At 38.0% G+C, this 17,269-nt stretch overlaps 2 protein-coding genes across 3 annotated transcripts; both read left to right on the forward strand.

The window, feature by feature from the left end:
• The first annotated feature begins 6,241 nt into the window (after positions 1-6,241).
• Positions 6,242-9,514, forward strand: LOC147849758 (PHD finger protein ALFIN-LIKE 2-like). Of its 2 annotated transcripts, none has more exons than XM_087337202.1 (5): positions 6,242-6,427; positions 6,571-6,603; positions 7,682-7,904; positions 8,646-8,775; positions 8,965-9,514. In XM_087337202.1, exons 1-5 carry the CDS (start codon positions 6,337-6,339, stop codon positions 9,259-9,261), a joined length of 774 nt encoding a protein of 257 aa, XP_087193328.1. In that variant the 5' UTR covers positions 6,242-6,336; the 3' UTR covers positions 9,262-9,514. The 2 variants fall into 2 exon arrangements, with proteins under 2 accessions (XP_087193328.1, XP_087193327.1); XM_087337201.1 differs by having other exon boundaries at positions 6,254-6,427; positions 8,968-9,514.
• A 2,279-nt stretch (positions 9,515-11,793) lies between these two features.
• Positions 11,794-14,663, forward strand: LOC147849759 (BAG family molecular chaperone regulator 4-like). Its single transcript, XM_087336897.1, has 3 exons — positions 11,794-12,228; positions 12,807-13,051; positions 14,102-14,663. The coding sequence occupies exons 1-3, from the start codon at positions 12,045-12,047 to the stop codon at positions 14,264-14,266; spliced, it is 594 nt and encodes a 197-aa protein (XP_087193023.1). The 5' UTR covers positions 11,794-12,044; the 3' UTR covers positions 14,267-14,663.
• The last annotated feature ends 2,606 nt before the right edge of the window (positions 14,664-17,269 follow it).

The following is a 17,269-nucleotide window of genomic DNA, read 5'->3' on the forward strand; positions in this document are numbered from 1 at the left end:
GTTCAACTCCTACATCAACCAGCTTGGATACTATCAAATCTCAGACTCCGAACCATGTATGTACATTCAGCAACTGGCCAACAAGTCTAGGATTTATCTGATCCTATATGTCGATGACATGATGATTGCAAGAAGCAATCAAGCAGAGATCGGAAAGCTGAAGTGGAGCCTTCATGACAAGTTTGCGATGAAGGAACTTGGACAAATCCGTCACATACTAGCCATGAGGATCGAGCAAAATCGGATAACCAAGACTCTCCGACTCTCCCAGTCCGACTATATCTGAAAGGTACTGAAGCACTTCAACATGGAGAATGTGAAACCAGCACCAACATCACTTTTGACGTCGATCTGACTACCGAACAGAGACTCTCCTTCAACGAACAAGGAGAGAGAGCTTAATGAAAAGATGCCCTATGCATCGGCCGTAAGAAGTATCATGTACGCAATGGTGGCAACCCGACCCGACCTAGCCTATGTCGTAGGGGTGGTCAGCTGATACATGTCAAACCCAAGATGGAAGCATTGGGAGGTCGTCAAGCACATCCTTAGGTATCTAAAAGGAACCACAGATGCATAGCTGAGTTTCGGTTTGACAACCTCAGTCGAAGTCGAAGGCTACACTGACTCCGACTATGCCAGTAATACGGACAATCGGAAGTCAACATCAGGCTATATTTTCACCTATGGTGGAGGTGTTATATCATGGAGGTCGAAGCTTCAAGAGTGCACGGCCCTGTCAACCACAGAGGCTAAGTACATAGCAGCATCGGAGGCAGCAAAGGAAGTGATCCGATTGCACCGTCTATCTTCCGACTTCTCATTTTCAAGCCAAATTGATCGACCAACGCCAACCATCTATTGCGACTCACAGAGCACTATACACCTCATCAACAATCATGTCTAACATGCAAAGACAAAGCATATTGAGGTGCGGTATCATCACATCTGGGAGCTCATAACCGAGAAGAAGCTCAAAGTCCGGAAGATTGACACCGAGGTGAACATCATCGATTGCTTGACAAAGCCACTCCTAGATCAATGCTTCGGAACACTAAGGACAAATATGGGACTACGACAAGCAATCGAGCAGAAGAAGGTTGAACAAGGAGCAGAAGGTAAGTCTAACCGATCAACTCAGACAAGTCAATCTAACTAACTAGCCGAACCAGGCTAGACATTGAACACATCTATGCCAACTCAACCACATGTCGACTGACTTATAAATATAAATTTAGATTAATTTTGTAATCTAGGTTTACGGGGGAGATAACCCCAAACACTTGTACATGCAGAAAAGAGTAGTCCTTTTACGGGGGAGTTTGTTGGCATAAAAGGCCGACTCCTTCCACTCTGTATCCGAGTGTGAACTCGTCCAAAGAGTTAGGGCTTAGTATATAAGCAATAACCTAACGTCGTAAAGAAGAACCTCTTGATCATCTTGTAATTTTGAGTCTTAGAGAGAGAGAGAGAGATAGAGAGAACGAATGCAATAACAGAGCTTCCATTAAAGCTTAAACCATGTCTATTTTCTATTATATCTTCTTGTCTCCATTATGTGTAGTTTGTTGAACACATACGACAGGTCCTCTCTCTCTCTCACACTTACGTTTCCGTGCATATCTGCCCTTCACTTTGTCAGCTGGTGCCTGCACCATTTTGTATCAGAATCGGATACCTATATAAAGGATCCGGATTGTAGGTTTAAGGGAGCGAGTAATATAATTCTTGTTGTTTATCTTGTGTACTTGCCATCTGAGCTTGCATTTTCTAATCTTACGCGTGTAACCTATAATCGGATACCATGTATGTGTTACGAAAAGTAACTGGATAAGTTTATAAGTAGGGATTGGCAACGGTTAGGTTTAGGGTTAAGCGGTTTGGCCTTATCCAAGCCAAACCGGTTAAGCCTAAACCGTTTGGGGTTCTCAAACCTGAACCAAACCAAACCAAACCTATCACTAAACCGGTTTAGGCTAAACCGGTTTGTGAACGGCTTTGGAATTGGCTTGGAAACCGGTTTGTGAACTGGTTTTGAAACCTCCCTCCCTCCCTCTCACCCTACCTCCCTCCCTCTCTCTTTCTCTCATGTCAGTTTAGTCTCTCTCTCCCTCTCTCTCACTCTCTCTCAGTGTGTAGTCTCCCTCCCCTCGTCAATGTAGTCTCCCGCTCCCTCTCTCTCTCTCAAGTTTCTAACTAATTTTTAACTTTGAAGTTTTTCTTTAACCTAACTAGTAAACCACATAAACAACTTAGCCAACTTAACCGGTTTGAGCCGGTTTGGTAAGGCTCAAGCCAAGACGAACCGAGCTCAAACCATTTAGTCAAGCTCAAGACTAAGCTGAGCCGCTAAGCCATTTAAAATCATTTTAGCTCAACGGTTTAAGCTTGAGCCGAGTCGTTGCCGATCCCTATTTATAAGTGTAATGAAGCATTAATCCATCTCTCCAGCCACATCTTTGGAGAAGTATTTTGGAAGGGAAATACCTTGTGGTCGTAGCTAGAGCCCAGCCTAGGATAAACACATTGCCGAGAAAGGCAAGGCAGGTGGTAGAGCCAAGAAGGGCCAATCCGACCTCAAGATAAAGGCCAAGACCAGGACATGGTCAGATGTGGTCAAGGGCCGAACTAAGGACGGATCGGAGACAGACGATTCGGACAAGAGTGGGAATGGATCGAAGACAGTTGATCCAATTGACGGTAGTGATCTAGATGAGATGAATCATGTGAATGCTAGGCATACAAGAAGACAACCGAAGCCGACGCCGATACGGAGCAGCCAACAAGTGGAGGGGCGCCAATGTCGCGACAACAAGGGAGTTAATAAGGGCCTCAGGAGTAGACGAGCTGACTGTAGGGGTCGAGAAGCATCGAACCGGACAGGTCAAGGGACGCGGGACCGGACTGGACGAGGAGCACAAAGGAGGCATGAAGATGCCAAGAGATGCCGGAAGAAAGGACTAGCGGATGCTGACATGAGGAACTGACCTCAAGTTGAGCTTGAGGGGGAGTGTTGAGTGACAAGCTCAACATGGGTTGATCGGTTGAATAAGTTGAAAGCCGGATCGAACATAGATAAATCGGATAGGCCTGAATCGGTTGAAGAAGTCGTGAGTTGAATCGGCTAATAGGTTGAATTGGTTGGGCAAGTCGGATGGAATCTGACAAGCCGTTAGGAATACTTGAGGCCTATTTTAGTAAATAGGACTTCTATAGGATAATTAGTGTCAGATGCTCCTTTAAGAGCATTGAAGTACTTGTCAGTACTTCATGTCAGTCCTGTCAGAGGTTTGTATAAAAACTGCTCTGTGAGCACAATTGTATATGTTGAGTCATTCTGTAATGGATGTTTTTTTGTGGTCTGCTTACTCAATCTCTCAATCTCCCCCCATATTCTTTGTGTATACCTAACTTTTTGTTGTTGTCTTGTTGAACCGGTTGTGTTTGTTGTTCATAAGCTTCCACACACGCTATTCTTTTACAATCACCAATGGTGTCCCTAATTGCACCCACGTGAAAGGTGGTAGCCCTAGAGCCCCAAACCATTGTTACATACATAGGGGAATGGATCACTAATGAGTCAAAGAGCCACCCCTTAGTTCATTTCTCTAGAAAGTATGCATGGCTGCATTGTCTCTTTGAGAGTGAGAGAGAATTATATCCTCTTGTTAGTCTATCTTGGGATGCTTGTGTCATTGAAAATTTACCTAAGCGAGCATTGAAAGTGACTCCAAGATATATATATATATATGATCCAACTACCTCAACTAATCTATGAGAGTGTTTGGTAACATTTGGTCCTAACTCGAGCAGATGTGTTGAAGATATGGTGTCATTGTAGGTTGTTGCAGACTTAGAGAGTAAAATTATGTTGTCCACATAGAGCAAGAGATTGACTTGCATACCCCCTAGGACTACTCCGTTGCCTCCCTTACAAGCAATAAAATCAATGATCTCATCAATGACCTTGTCTTACACCAATGGTGTTAGTGAAGCAATTGGATAGACCACCCGAACATCATACACACCGAGAGATTTGCTCATATAAAGCATAAATGGCCCAAATCATGTCATCCAGAATCTCCAAGCTTTTAAGCTTATCAAACAACCGCTCTCTAGGATTGTGTCTAAGGCTTTGTAGAAGTCCACAAAACAACAATATAATTTCTTCTTGCGAGCCTTGGTCTGATCAATTAAGCATCTAAGTGTGAAGATATGATCAATAGTAGAGGAGGTTTGTCTAAAGCTAGTAAGTTCTAGTACCTGAAGACTTACTATCTCCATATAATCATTGATCTCTGCTCCCATTACTGCACCATGTAATTTAGCAAGCATATGACCAATCATAATGGTCCTATATGTATTTGGTTCCATGAGATCCCCTCCTTTATGTATAGGGGCCACTGTGTTCATGGTTCACTATGGTGGAAAACCCTCAACGAGGGCACTATTGAAGAGTAGGTGAGAAAAGGAGCTAGGTATGATGCGTTCAACCCACAATCCTATGTAATCCATGGACTTTCTATGTTGTAATTTCTTTATGACCTTTGTGACCCTAGATGTCGTGCAAAAATGTCCTCATTAGTAGGTCGAGGTGTAGAAAGCATAAGAATGGGTGGCTAGTTTGGACTTGGTAAAGTCTCTTTGTATATGTATGCCAAGTGTTAGGATCCTCAATGTGTGTTTATGGTCTTGGTTCATGTAGTCTTCTTCCATGCAATGACACAAATGCTACTCATGAGCATATGGTAGAGTTCCCAATATTGAGATGCCTCCCATGCTCATCTCTTACAATGTGTCATCTTACACATTTCTTTGCTAGCCTATACTAAGGTAATAGTATCCTAAGTTGCGATACTTTAAGTTGTCTATATAAGTCTCTACAATCCTCATCATACCATCTATTCTGTGGCATAAACCCTACTCTACCTTGCTTGGAGTGTTTCATATGTGGAAAACTACTAATTGTTGTAGAATGAAGGATGCATCTAAGTTGTGTAGTAAGATTCACTAAAGGTAAGGAAGAATCAAGAGAGGAGAGATGAGCTTGAACATGCCGAGAGTAGATATCAGAGAGCTTGTGTGTGAAATGTATCATGGTGTGATGGCTTGGTTTACTAGAGTTGGTGGCGTTGGAGATATTACTTTTTAACTCAAAGTATAAGAAGCTATGGTTAGCACCAATAGGGCATGGGGCCACTCGAATGGAGTGGATCATTTGGATAGCTTTAGGGCGTCCTATTAGATAGGATAGCTGACTATGCTTTCCCCTCCTCCGTGCAAAAAACATGTGAGTTCTTTCGAGCTCGAACACTTAGCTAAACCATTATATATGATCATATGGTGCCGACTTCCAAGTTCAAGCAAGTGATGGCCAAAGCTTGTAGCGTCTGCACCTTGGTCTTTTGATCTACATGTGGTGCCTATAGCTAAGGGATCAACATTCACCATTTCTAGGTGTGTATCCATCTGAAATATGGGATTGAGTTCTCACATTGAAATCTCCTACAAGGAAGACCTCCCTTGAGAAGAGTATTAGATTATGTCATCCAATAAAGGTTCATATGGGGAAGGCCCACGTGGCATTCCTTGATCCGCGAATCTCACTTCTCCAGCCATATTATAACGGGATCCTTTTGGGGGGACGTAAAAAATGGAAATAAATATTGTGTGATCCTTGGTAGTGAGGACTTTCACCCACAAAGAGTGAAGAGCAAAAGGCAAAAAGCAAAAAGCAAAAGGCAAAAGGCAAAAGGCTAGGGTAAACTTGAGGTATACATACATACCGATACATGCATGAGAGATCTCTTTCTTTCATTCCTTCTGGAGATCATCATCACACCATAAGAAGAAGAAGAAGAAGAAGAAGAAGGAAGAAATAAGGGAAGCATAAAAAGGTTTGAGTGAGAGATAGAGGAGAGGAGGCATTTCGGTTCGGTTCGGTTCGGTTCGGTTTAGTTTGGTTTGGTTTGGTGGGCGATCTTTTGCCTCCAAGAAACCAAAAACAGAGCAAACCAAACCAACAAAACAGAGCTTCCTCTCCATATCCAGTGATCTCTCCCTCTCTCTGTCTGTGTCTGTGTCTGTGTCTGTGTCTTCCTGTCTCTCTTCTCAGTCGATCTCATCTTTCTTCTTCACCTCACCTGATCTCTGCACGCTCTAGAAGAGCCATGCGTCTCTGTTTCTGCAACTCTTCCCAATGGATCCCCATCTTTCTTCTTCCTCTCCTTGATCTCTGCCCTCTCTAGATTAGCTTCCTCGCCCCACCTCTCTTCCTCTCTCCGTTTCTGTTTTTTTCTTTTCTTTTCTTTTCTTTCTCTCCGCCCTTTCATCGCCATGGAAGCTGCATCTCTTCCGCGAACCATTGAAGAGATTTACAAAGATTACAAAGGTCGCAGAGATGGGCTCATTAAAGCCCTTACATCAGGCGAGTCCTCTTTATCCCTCCCTGCTTTTCTGTTCCTCCGTTTCTCTGTCTATTAACGGTTTCTGTGATTGTATATCTCCATGTTTTCTACTTCTTCTTTTTGTGAGGGTTAATTTATTGTCTTCTTTTTCTTCTACATACAGATGTTGAAGAATTCTACCATCAGTGCGATCCTGGTGAGTCCCATCCTTTGATTTTTGTCTCAATAACATGTATGCCTTTTTCCCTTCTGTTCTTTCGGCTGTAGATTGGTCAGTATTTTCTATTCCAAGTGTTTTTCTTTATCTTTATAATCCTGGATTTTATTAGCATTTTCTTTGCAAATTACTGGTCTTACTGACCCTAGATTGGTGTTGGTTTTCTTTACAAAGATGAGTTAGGGTATGGATATCTAATCCTAGTTTGGTGTTGGTTTTCTCTACAAAGATGAGTTAGGGTATGGATATCTAATCCTAGATTGGTTATGTCTTTCTCACTACAATGTATTTCTTTTCTGTTAAGATATGGATTGCCTGTTAAGATATTTCTCATATCAGCCCTAGAGTGGTTAGGGTTTATTCTTGTTACAGCGTATATATTTTCTTAACCCTAGATTTCTTATGGATTTCTTGGTACACTTTATTTCTTATTCCAACCCTACATTGCATATGTATTTCTTAACCCTAGAGAGTTTTCTTGTTGCAATTTATTTCTTATTTTCACCCTAGATTGGTTAGCGCTGTATTCTTTCTTTCTAAACATAGATTGATTAGTGCATTGGTTGTGCTAACCCTAAATTGACTATGGTTCCCTTTACAAATTTTTTGCTGCTTTCTCAACTGCTGATCGATGTGTGCGTTGTTTTATCTAACCCTTGATTGATTGGTGCGCTTCTTTACAAAGAGTAATGCTTAGTTCTAACCCTAGTTTAATTTAGGTTTCTTGATGATGTACACGGTTTTTTTTATCGGCTTTTTTAACCCTATATTGTTTTCATTTGGTACAAATTTCTATGCTTGTTTCCTCATCCTAGGTTTTGAAAATCCATTGTGTTTTATAGGTTTTTTGGCTAGGATTTTGTTCACACATGCTTCGATGAAACCATGTGTTTTGTGTGTCTTCCTTATCTTTCAATCTCATGAATTTGTTTGTGTGTTCTATACTTAATTTCATAGAGAATGAAAATCACGTATCTCACGATCTTTTTTTTTTGTTAATGTACACCTTCACTCTTCCTACTTCTCAGGAATATTGGTTGTTTGTTTTCCTTGATAGAAAAGGAGAATTTATGCCTTTATGGGCACCCAGATGAGACTTGGGAGGTGAATTTACCTGCAGAAGAAGTGCCTCCCGAGCTACCAGAACCTGCATTGGGTATCAACTTCCCGAGAGATGGTTTGGATCGCCGAGATTGGCTCTCTCTTGTTGCCGTCCATAGCGATGTTTGGCTTCTTGCAGTTTCTTCCTTTTATGCAGCCCGATTTGATCGAAGTGAAAGGTAATGATAACCCTCTCACCCTCTTATCTCTTCTTCCATCTTTACAAGAAATTACTGCGTGGAATATCTTATAAGAAGTAAAGTAAACTTGTAGACATTTTTTTTTTGTTTTCCAACTATGAATTCCCTCATTAATATGGATAAATGGTTTGGTTCTGCTCAAGCCATTATCAGTTTAGCGGTTTTCAGTTTAAATGGTTTGAAACTGTGGTTCAAACGGTTTTCAGTTTAGGATTGTCACTCTGATAATTTTCTTAAATATTTTTTGAACATTTTAAGCCTACTTTTGATATTTTAAGAAAAATCCGTAAATTTTGAAAAATTAAAATTTGAAATATTGAAAAATTTTAAAATTTTAAAATTAAATTGTGAAATTTTGAATTTTAACCTAACTTGAAAACCATAACTGAATCGCAGAAGCGCAGTTTTAGCAGTTTAAAGGTTTGAAAGTCTGTAAAACCGTTTGTAATGGTTCAGCTTACACGGTTTTGTGGTTTGGTTTAAGTCTCAAATTTTTTTAAATGGTTCAGTTTTAAACAGTTTGAGTTTGACACTCTCAAACAGAACCGAACAAAACCATTGCTAAATACGGATTAGGACCTAAGAGTTTGTTAGGAGCTTAAATTATCGTTCATGATTCAAAAATCAGGAAAAAGCTTGATGTTTCTTTGTGCCATTTTTTCCTTTCCTTTCCATACATTGGTTTTTCATGGACAAATGCGTTTACTTCCTCATTCCCAGGAAACGCCTCTTCAACATGATAAATGAGCTTCCGACTGTTCTAGATGTGGTCTCTGGCAAGAAACATTCCTCTTCCAAGGAAAAATCTTCGATCATCAATGGAACAAAATCGAAGTCATCAGGGAAATCCGTAAGTGTCATAAATAATGTAGCTAAAAACAATTGAATTATCGCTAACTTTTTGGGTATCTATTAAAAAACCCTAAGCTTTTCAAAACTTATGTAAGTATTTTTCTGTAAAACATGCATGACTTGCGGGGTTTTTATTGTAGAATCTGTTCTGAAAAGTTCGAGTTTGCCATTGTTTTTTCTTTGGCAGCAGGGAAAGCCAGCCAACAAACAGCCACCGCTTCCGAAGGAAGAGGAGGAGCTAGAAGGGCGAGAAAGAGAAGAACCTGAAGATGAAGAAGGTGAAGAAGGAGAGGAAGAGCACGGGGACACGTTTTGCGGAATGTGTGGAGGACCTTACACCGGAGACGAGTTCTGGATTGCTTGTGATATTTGCGAGAAGTGGTATCATGGGAAGTGTGTGAAAATCACTCCGGCTAAAGCCGAACACATTGAGCAATACAAATGCCCTTCTTGCATCGGCAAGAAGAGGCCTCGCCCTTCTTAACATGCAATTCATTATGTGTTGTAACCAAAAGTTAAAAAAGTTCCTAACAGGTTTTCTTCTGCTGAAAAGAACAAAGCAGTGATCCCCTAACCAAATTTGACTGATCAACGCGACAAAATTTAGAGGGCCCTTAAGGTGGGCGATAATTGTAACATTCTCTCTGCCTTGTGTTTTTTGCCATTTTTGTTTGGTTGATTAATCTTAAGACTTTTGTACACACAGATAGAATCATCAGTAAATAAATTGTATGTGATGGATGAATAGTAGGTGACCATTTGCGCAACATTTCTGTTAAAAAGTTTGGAATTGCATGACTCCTTGATTCAATGACCCCTTACCTTTTTTAAATGTGATCAAGAGTTGAGGAGAAGAGCACACACTAGATGTATGTCTCTAATGTGTTTCTTGTTGTCTGGTTGTCTCTGTCTCTAGATATATTCCTTGGTGAATTAGGGTTTTTTGCGCTGCTAGTGTAGTGTATCATGGTGCCCGTGGGAGAGATGTTGAGCATAGGCATAGTGTAGTGTCTACAACCATGCCATTCGAAGGCATTGCCTAAAAGCTTCTATATACAATAATGAAAAATGCATTAGTCACGGGACGGGGTCTTTAGTTTGTGTACAATAGTTCTATTTGTGTCGAGAATTGTCCTTTTTTTTTAGCTTGCAATGTGTAATATGATGGGTTGCTATGTCCCCCCTTTGGATCTTTCTTGAGATGTATCCCGTTATCAAGCTCTTGTCGTCTTTGTTTCTTCATGTGGAGGAGGGTAATGTTTTCCATTGTTACAATTGTCCATGCATTGTATGTTTTCGGATGGGTCTTAAAACTTGTTTTTGGCTGTTTGTTTATGTTAATCATGAAATCATATATTATGGGTGACCCTTATACAAGTGTCCTCTTTATGCTTATGCCCATTGTGCATTCCATAGTTTCATGTCACTCATGTTTGCGGAATGGCTATACATTCTCAGTATCGTAGGAAATGTGATTGACACATGATGTGAATTTGGGTATATCCCTAACATCCATGTTTCAGCCAATAATGTATGCATGGGCATAAGGTGTTAAATGTTATGTAATAAAAGGATGGTTGTAACTTGTAACTTATGCCCACAAACCATGATGTGCGCAATGTAGTAAGGCCAATGGCATGTACGGTATGTACAATAAGGAAATTTTGGTCTTACCTTTACTCTTATCAGGGTCTTTTTTATTAATGGCAACCTTCATTAAGTCATATATTTGGAACATTATCACATGTATCAAACAATCTATTTAAATCCTCTTTTCATTTGCTATGATTTGAAGTCACACTAATAATACAATATATTTTAAATGCACTTTGAAAAAGAAGATGCATTGCTATGGGGAGTTGGTACAAGATAGTACATATGAAAGAATTATAAAACCAAAAAGACTCACGCTTAGAACTCAACCAAGCTATCTAAGAAGTTCCACGTAAGAATCTTCAAAACAACTAACAAAAGGATATATGAAAATAGGCACTCAACCTTACAAGTATACTCTATTTGGGAGAAACGAAAGCAAATTTATTGGATCAAAAACCCTACAACAACTTACACCATCTTTTAAATATGTAGGACCAAAAGAGTGAGAATACTTGCCCACCATTTAGATAAGCCCCCACTGAAGCATGGCGAGCAGTAACAACATCGTTAATGCATTGCAAGCAACTCGATTGAAAAACACACACGCACACACTATGGAATGGGCGTGTGTATCATCATGCCACACAAACGCGCACACACAAACATATAGTCAATAACATACTTGTCTCTAGGAATAAACTTCTCTCTCTATATGTTTAGGGTTTCATACACTAAAAAACTGAACTAGATTAGGGTTTCATGCACTAGATTTGACCTAGATTAGGGTTCCATGCATTGGAAATATGCTAGATTAGGGTTTCATGCACTAAAAGTGAACTAGATTAGGGGTTCATACGCTAGAAAAGTGAACTAGGTTAGGATTTCATGTACTACAAATGAACTAGATTAGGGTTCCATGCAATAAAAAGGAACTAGATTAAGGTTAAAAAGTGAACTAGGTTAGGGTTTCATGCACTAAAAGTGAACTAGATTAGGGTTTCATGTACTAAAAATGAACTAGATTAAGGTTAAAAGTGAACCAAGTTAGGGTTTCATGCACTAAAAATGAAGTAGATTAGGGTTTCATGCAATAAAAAGGAACTAGATTAAGGTTAAAAGTGAACCAGGTTAGGGTTTCATGCACTAAAAATGAAGTAGATTAGGGTTCCATGCAATAAAAAGGAACTAGATTAAGGTTAAAGAGTGAACTAGGTTAGGGTTTCATACACTAAAAATGAACTAGATTAGGGTTTCATGCACTTCAGGTGACCATATGAACATGAAAGGTCCTTCGAGAATCAATAGAGAAGTAACCCCATAGTTTGTAGAATTTATAAATATAGCCCCCATACAAATCCCCTGCCCCCACCCCCCACTCTCTTTCTTCTTCTTCTTCTTCTCATTAGAATATTCAAATATCTACAGAATGCAAGAAGAAGAAGAAGAAGAAGAAGTCATGTAATGTAAAACAGGAAGAAGAAGAGCAGGGTGCTAAGGTAGGTAATCAATCAGGCAGAGACAAAGAGAGAGACAGATTGGAATTAACACAGAAAGATCCAAAGAGAGACAAAAAAATCGGAAGGAAACAGATAAGGATCGATCAAGATAGATATTGATAGAGAGAGGGGGAGATCTGAAAGGTAAGAAATCGAAAGTGTGAGAGAATTATATATGCATAGAGAGATCGAGAGAATGAATGGTCTGGGGTTGAATGATTGGGAGGTGAGACCAGGTGGAATGCTCGTCCAGAGGCGATCTTCTTCTTCTTCGCCTTTCTCGGGCCCCCTTCTCCAACTTAAGGTCTCCCATGGACTTCAACAACATGACATTACCATACCTTCGGAAGCGACGTTCGGTACGCCCATCTACAAATTTTCTTCCTTAATAGATCAATGCTTTTATGCTCGTTTTTTTTTTTTCATAAGTATAGATCTCTTATTGTCACTATCATAAATCCTTTATTTCTTATGATATGATTATGGGGGAATTGTGGATTCTGCAATGATTCAAGGCTTTGATGGGTTCCAAAATATGCCCTGGAGGAGGCATTCACATATTGAATAGGGAAAGGGTGTGTGTATTCATCATGAGAAGAATATGGATAAAAGATTTTCAAGTAGGTTGTGGACATACATAATAATGAGCCTCTTATGTCAGACATGATAAGCCACTCATATAATTCGATCAAATGCATCTAAGAGTAGTGATGTTGTACTCGTGATTTTTGTTCCGCTTCTTCGCTTGCTTACTAGATCCTTTATCTGTGTCATAGATGCTTTATCTTTGCATTTTCATGCGGGACTATAAAGATGTTGAAAAATTCATTTGAAATTGAGAGCTTCATTTCTTTCACTTTTAAAATCTTTCCTTCACATCAGAGCACATGTTTTTTCATATTTGGTGAGATCATAGGATCTGTTTTCGTCCAAACAGGGGATTTGAAGTGGGTTCTGGCACCATTGACTAACCTGGAACCCAAAAAACAAAGTCTTTTCTTTCGAGATCAAGAGAGAGAAGATTCGGTCCATTTACATTTAGCAGGAGTTGGCGAGAATTCAATGATTCTTTTGTTAGATCCAGTAAGCAAAGAGAGAAAGAGACAGAATGACAAGGAAGCAAAACGACATCCCTCGATCTTGGCATATAAGAAAGAAGAGAAAACCAATAAACCCAAACAGGTATAGCTTTGTTTATAAATGCACGTGTGGATTTGCATGCCTGTGTGCTACTGTTAATCGTGAATAGTTCTGGGAGATAAATGTGAGTGAAAATGGATGATCGCAAGAAGATTTAGAAGCAATATTTTAATATGCAAGGAAATGAAGGTGTGACTTTATGTTGGATTGATGGTGTAGTTTTTAAACGCAATATTTCTTAATTTAGTCAATATAATCAAGATGCTTATTGGGTGATATGTTGATCGGGAGGAACCCTTGTGAGTTCAAACAACAAACAAGTTCTGAGTCAGATACTACCTTTTAGTTTCTTAGCATAATATGCCTAAATTGGGGTTGCTCTCCAATTTCCATTTCATAGCTTATGTGGTCTGCAGATTATACCCTTTCTAATCACTCCAATTAAATGTAAAGTGCCCCCACTCAAGCGCCAATGGGATCTACTGTTTAGCTAGTAATTTTCAAAATTGAGTGGCTTCTTGGAAGGTTTTTCTTCAAAGCCGAATGGTATGTTGGTAATTCATCTTAAATTTTATCATCGCAAAAGTCAACTAGTATTGTGCTTTTTGGAGGTTTTGTACCAGCCACATGGAGCTTGTTTCTGGGGCAGACTTCATTCATTGTTTATTAAAAAACACGAGGTTTCCTTTTCAAGGATCATCTGATAAAGTAATAGGACAGGCATTATGTCTCTAACTATATTCTCCGTTGAAATTGTTTTTCCTTTGATAATGTACCTTGGTATTTGTTTAGCTGTTATTTTTGCATCAGCTATTGCCTTCAGAGGTGTACAACCAGCAGCTACCCCCCCATTCATATAACTAAAATCCTAGGTCTCGTTTAGACGATAGCTACTCTGACTATGAGAGGCCAGAGGTCAATCTGTAATTTGATTCCTAATACATGTGTCTTAAGTTTGTGATGTCTTCTAGCATATGTTTGGTGTGGCCATTCAGTCCGTTGTATGTTATTTATGTTTTCTCTTACATTTTGTACGATCTATGTATCATTTTCCCAATCATATATTAAACCTTATGTTGTGATTAATGCTAGGTACGGAGAGTAAAATTTGTGGACAATACAAAGGTCCCGAACAGTAATCCCTTCCAAGACAACGATGTCACTTTGAACACTGACTGCGAAAAACCTGATAGAGGTGTTGTAGTACCCCCTTCGTCCAAGGCAAATATGACAATGAATTGGGAACCTTTTGACTAGTATTTCCTGGTGGGATTTGAATGTGTATCCGACATATGGAGCGTGGAAAATTTGTCTTTGGATTTCCAAATCAAAACCATTTTGTAACATACAAGGATCTTGGGGGTATTGCTTGGATGCTTTCCCGTTCAATTTGATTGATTCTTTGTCAAAAGTATACACCACATAGCCGTGTGAAACGAATCCTTGGGTATGCTTCACCATATGTAAACTATGATCTAAGTACATTTACTGCTAAGACCATTTATTATAAATAACCTGGCCATCACATGTATTGGTGATTTGTGGTTTAGTAAATATAGATCGTGCAATGTTACCCTGGAAGGCTGTCAATGGAAAAAATTTCATTTATCTGTGAGAATTTGTTTTACTGAATAAATTATCTTTGTTGCTAGCATCGGTAATTAGATGGTGGTTTTCAATTTCAATCGCAACACACTATACCAGATGCTGGTATGGCCATATCGTTTTGAAGGTTTTTTGTGCCCTAATAATGACTACATCAAATGAGACATTTCTGGTGGAGTGTTCATGTTCATGAAATCCTGCTTTTCCACAAATTTAGCAAGAAGCTATTTCTTTAGTTGTAAACGTAATTTATTCGAACATGCGGAACTTGGAATCTTCACATGAACTGTTTGAAATTGAGATACATTGCAGTCTTGATTGAAATGCTGTTTTTTTTTGTGTGCGAGGAATGCCGCGAAAGTATTTGCATGTGAAATAACTGTTGTGATAAGTCCATTTAAAATAAAAGACCATTACATCCTTCTTTTTACATTGAGAGAGAAATCGTCCTTCATGCTTTTAAACGACTTTCTTGCTCAGTGAATTGAGTTTTTAAAATTAGTTTATCGTCTTTCTTCGGGAGCCTTCATTTTACCCCTTTTCTTTTCAAAGTATTACTCTGGTCTTAATTGGTGCTACACCCTCAGTCAACTTTTAACTCTTTGCTTAAGAATCTGGGGTGTATCTATGTATCGATCCTACTTTCTTTGAAAAGCCCCAAAGCACAATAAGTTGCATAGAATCATGGGTTACAACTTTTTGGCATTTGTAATGAAACAATTTTAGTTTGTCTGAATCATGTGCAGCACTCAGAGGGCAGCTTGAAACTCAGATTTGAGGTTCTTGTAAAGAGAATCATTATTTTCATCCTTGTAATTCCTCAGTCTCTGTAATATGGTCAATTTAGTAGCAATATGACTTTCTCAATTAGAAATACCTTATATCTAGCCTTTTTTTTTTGTCTCGAAATGGTAGCTTGTCAATTAGAACTTCAACATCTATATATTAAGTATTGAGAAAACTTCATATGTTGCTAAATGACATTCTTCAAGATAGGAACAGAAGTATACACCTATCTCGTCGTTGAGATTCTTTTGAATGTGAAATTTAAATGCATGCAAATGCCATTATTAGAGTGATTATGTAATGTATTATTCAACAAGTTCAACCCTTCAGTCTAGTAAATTCCATGTAAATAAACTTGTATCGATTTGAGGAACAATCCTTTATGCGGGTTTTCTCATTACTTTTTAAGTCATACATAGCTTCGAAACAGTAAACATGTTGATCCAAAAAAAATTACATTTAAAACATACTCTTCTTGATATTTTAAAGGTTTTAGGGTTTGTTGCATTTTTATAGACTGTTTTTTACTCGGTCTATAGCAAAGCAATGAATACAAACAATATATTTAATTAGATTATACGTAACTTTGAGTGAGTTGGTCAAGCATTTTATCACGTTATGACTCTACCTACTTTAATCATTGTTACTTGTAAGATTAGTATGATCCACTTGTATAGTGGAAATGCTATAGCAAGTGTAATTGGCGTCTCTATAGAGGATGTCCCCTTGTTGGAACTAGGAATGAACCAAACCATTTGAATAAAACAAAAACCAAACTAAATTGTTTGTGAACTCTAAAGCTATTTAAATCAAATAATTTAAGAAAAGGTAAACCAATCCATTTAAACCTAAACTGTGTAGGCAAAAGTTGAAACCAAATCGAGCCATTTAATAAAAAATTTAAACCTAACCATTTCAGTCAAAACTAATTAAAAATCTAAATAAACAAAATTCCATTAAATAAAATAAGTGTTTAAGTTAAATTTATTGAATCAATAAAAGAAACTTTAATTAAACCATTAAATTAAATCAGTAAAAAAAACATTAATAAAGTATTAAGGTGGAAAAAAGTTAACCAATAAACCGTTAAACCAAACCATTTAAACCTATAAACCGATAAACCATAATTTTAGAGCCAAACCCGAACCATTTATTAAAAATCTAAACCAAACCAAACCATTAAATTTTTTTGGAACCAATAAACCATGGCTTAAGGTGAAAAATCATTAATAAACTATTATGGTGAAAAAAAAGTTAACCAATAAACCTTTAAACCAAACCTTTTTTACATATAAACCGATAAACCAAAGTTTAAGAACCAAACCTGAACCATTTATTAAAAATATAAACCAAACTGAACCATTTAAGTTTTTGGGAACCAATAAACCATTAAGCCATGGATTAATGGTTCGGTTCGGTTTCTTTGCCTTGAAACCAAATTGACCGTAACCAAACCATTTATATAAAACAAAAACCAAACCAAACCATTTATTAACTTTCAAGCCATTAAACCAAACCATTTAAGAAAAAGTAAACCAAACTATTTAAACCAAAACCGTTTAAAGAAAAGTTGAAACCAAACCGAGTCATTTAATAAAAAGTTTATACCTAACCACACTTTAGCCAAACTAATTAAAAAATTAAATAAATAAAAATACACTAAATTAAATAAGCATTTATGTTTCATGAATTAATTAAATAAATAAGCATTAATTAAGCCATTAGATTAAATAAGCATTTAAGTTAAGTGAATTAAATCAATAAAAAACATTAATTAAACCATTAAATTACGTAAACATTTAAGGGATAAAAAAAGTTAGCCCAAAAACCTATAAACCTTTAAAGGAAACCACTTAAACCTAGTTTCAG

The sequence above is a fragment of the Azolla caroliniana genome, unplaced genomic scaffold, assembly GCF_043228905.1.
Source record: "Azolla caroliniana isolate FFs.n. ecotype wild unplaced genomic scaffold, voAzoCaro1.0.p SCAF_22, whole genome shotgun sequence".
In the NCBI taxonomy this organism is placed as follows: domain Eukaryota; kingdom Viridiplantae; phylum Streptophyta; class Polypodiopsida; order Salviniales; family Salviniaceae; genus Azolla; species Azolla caroliniana.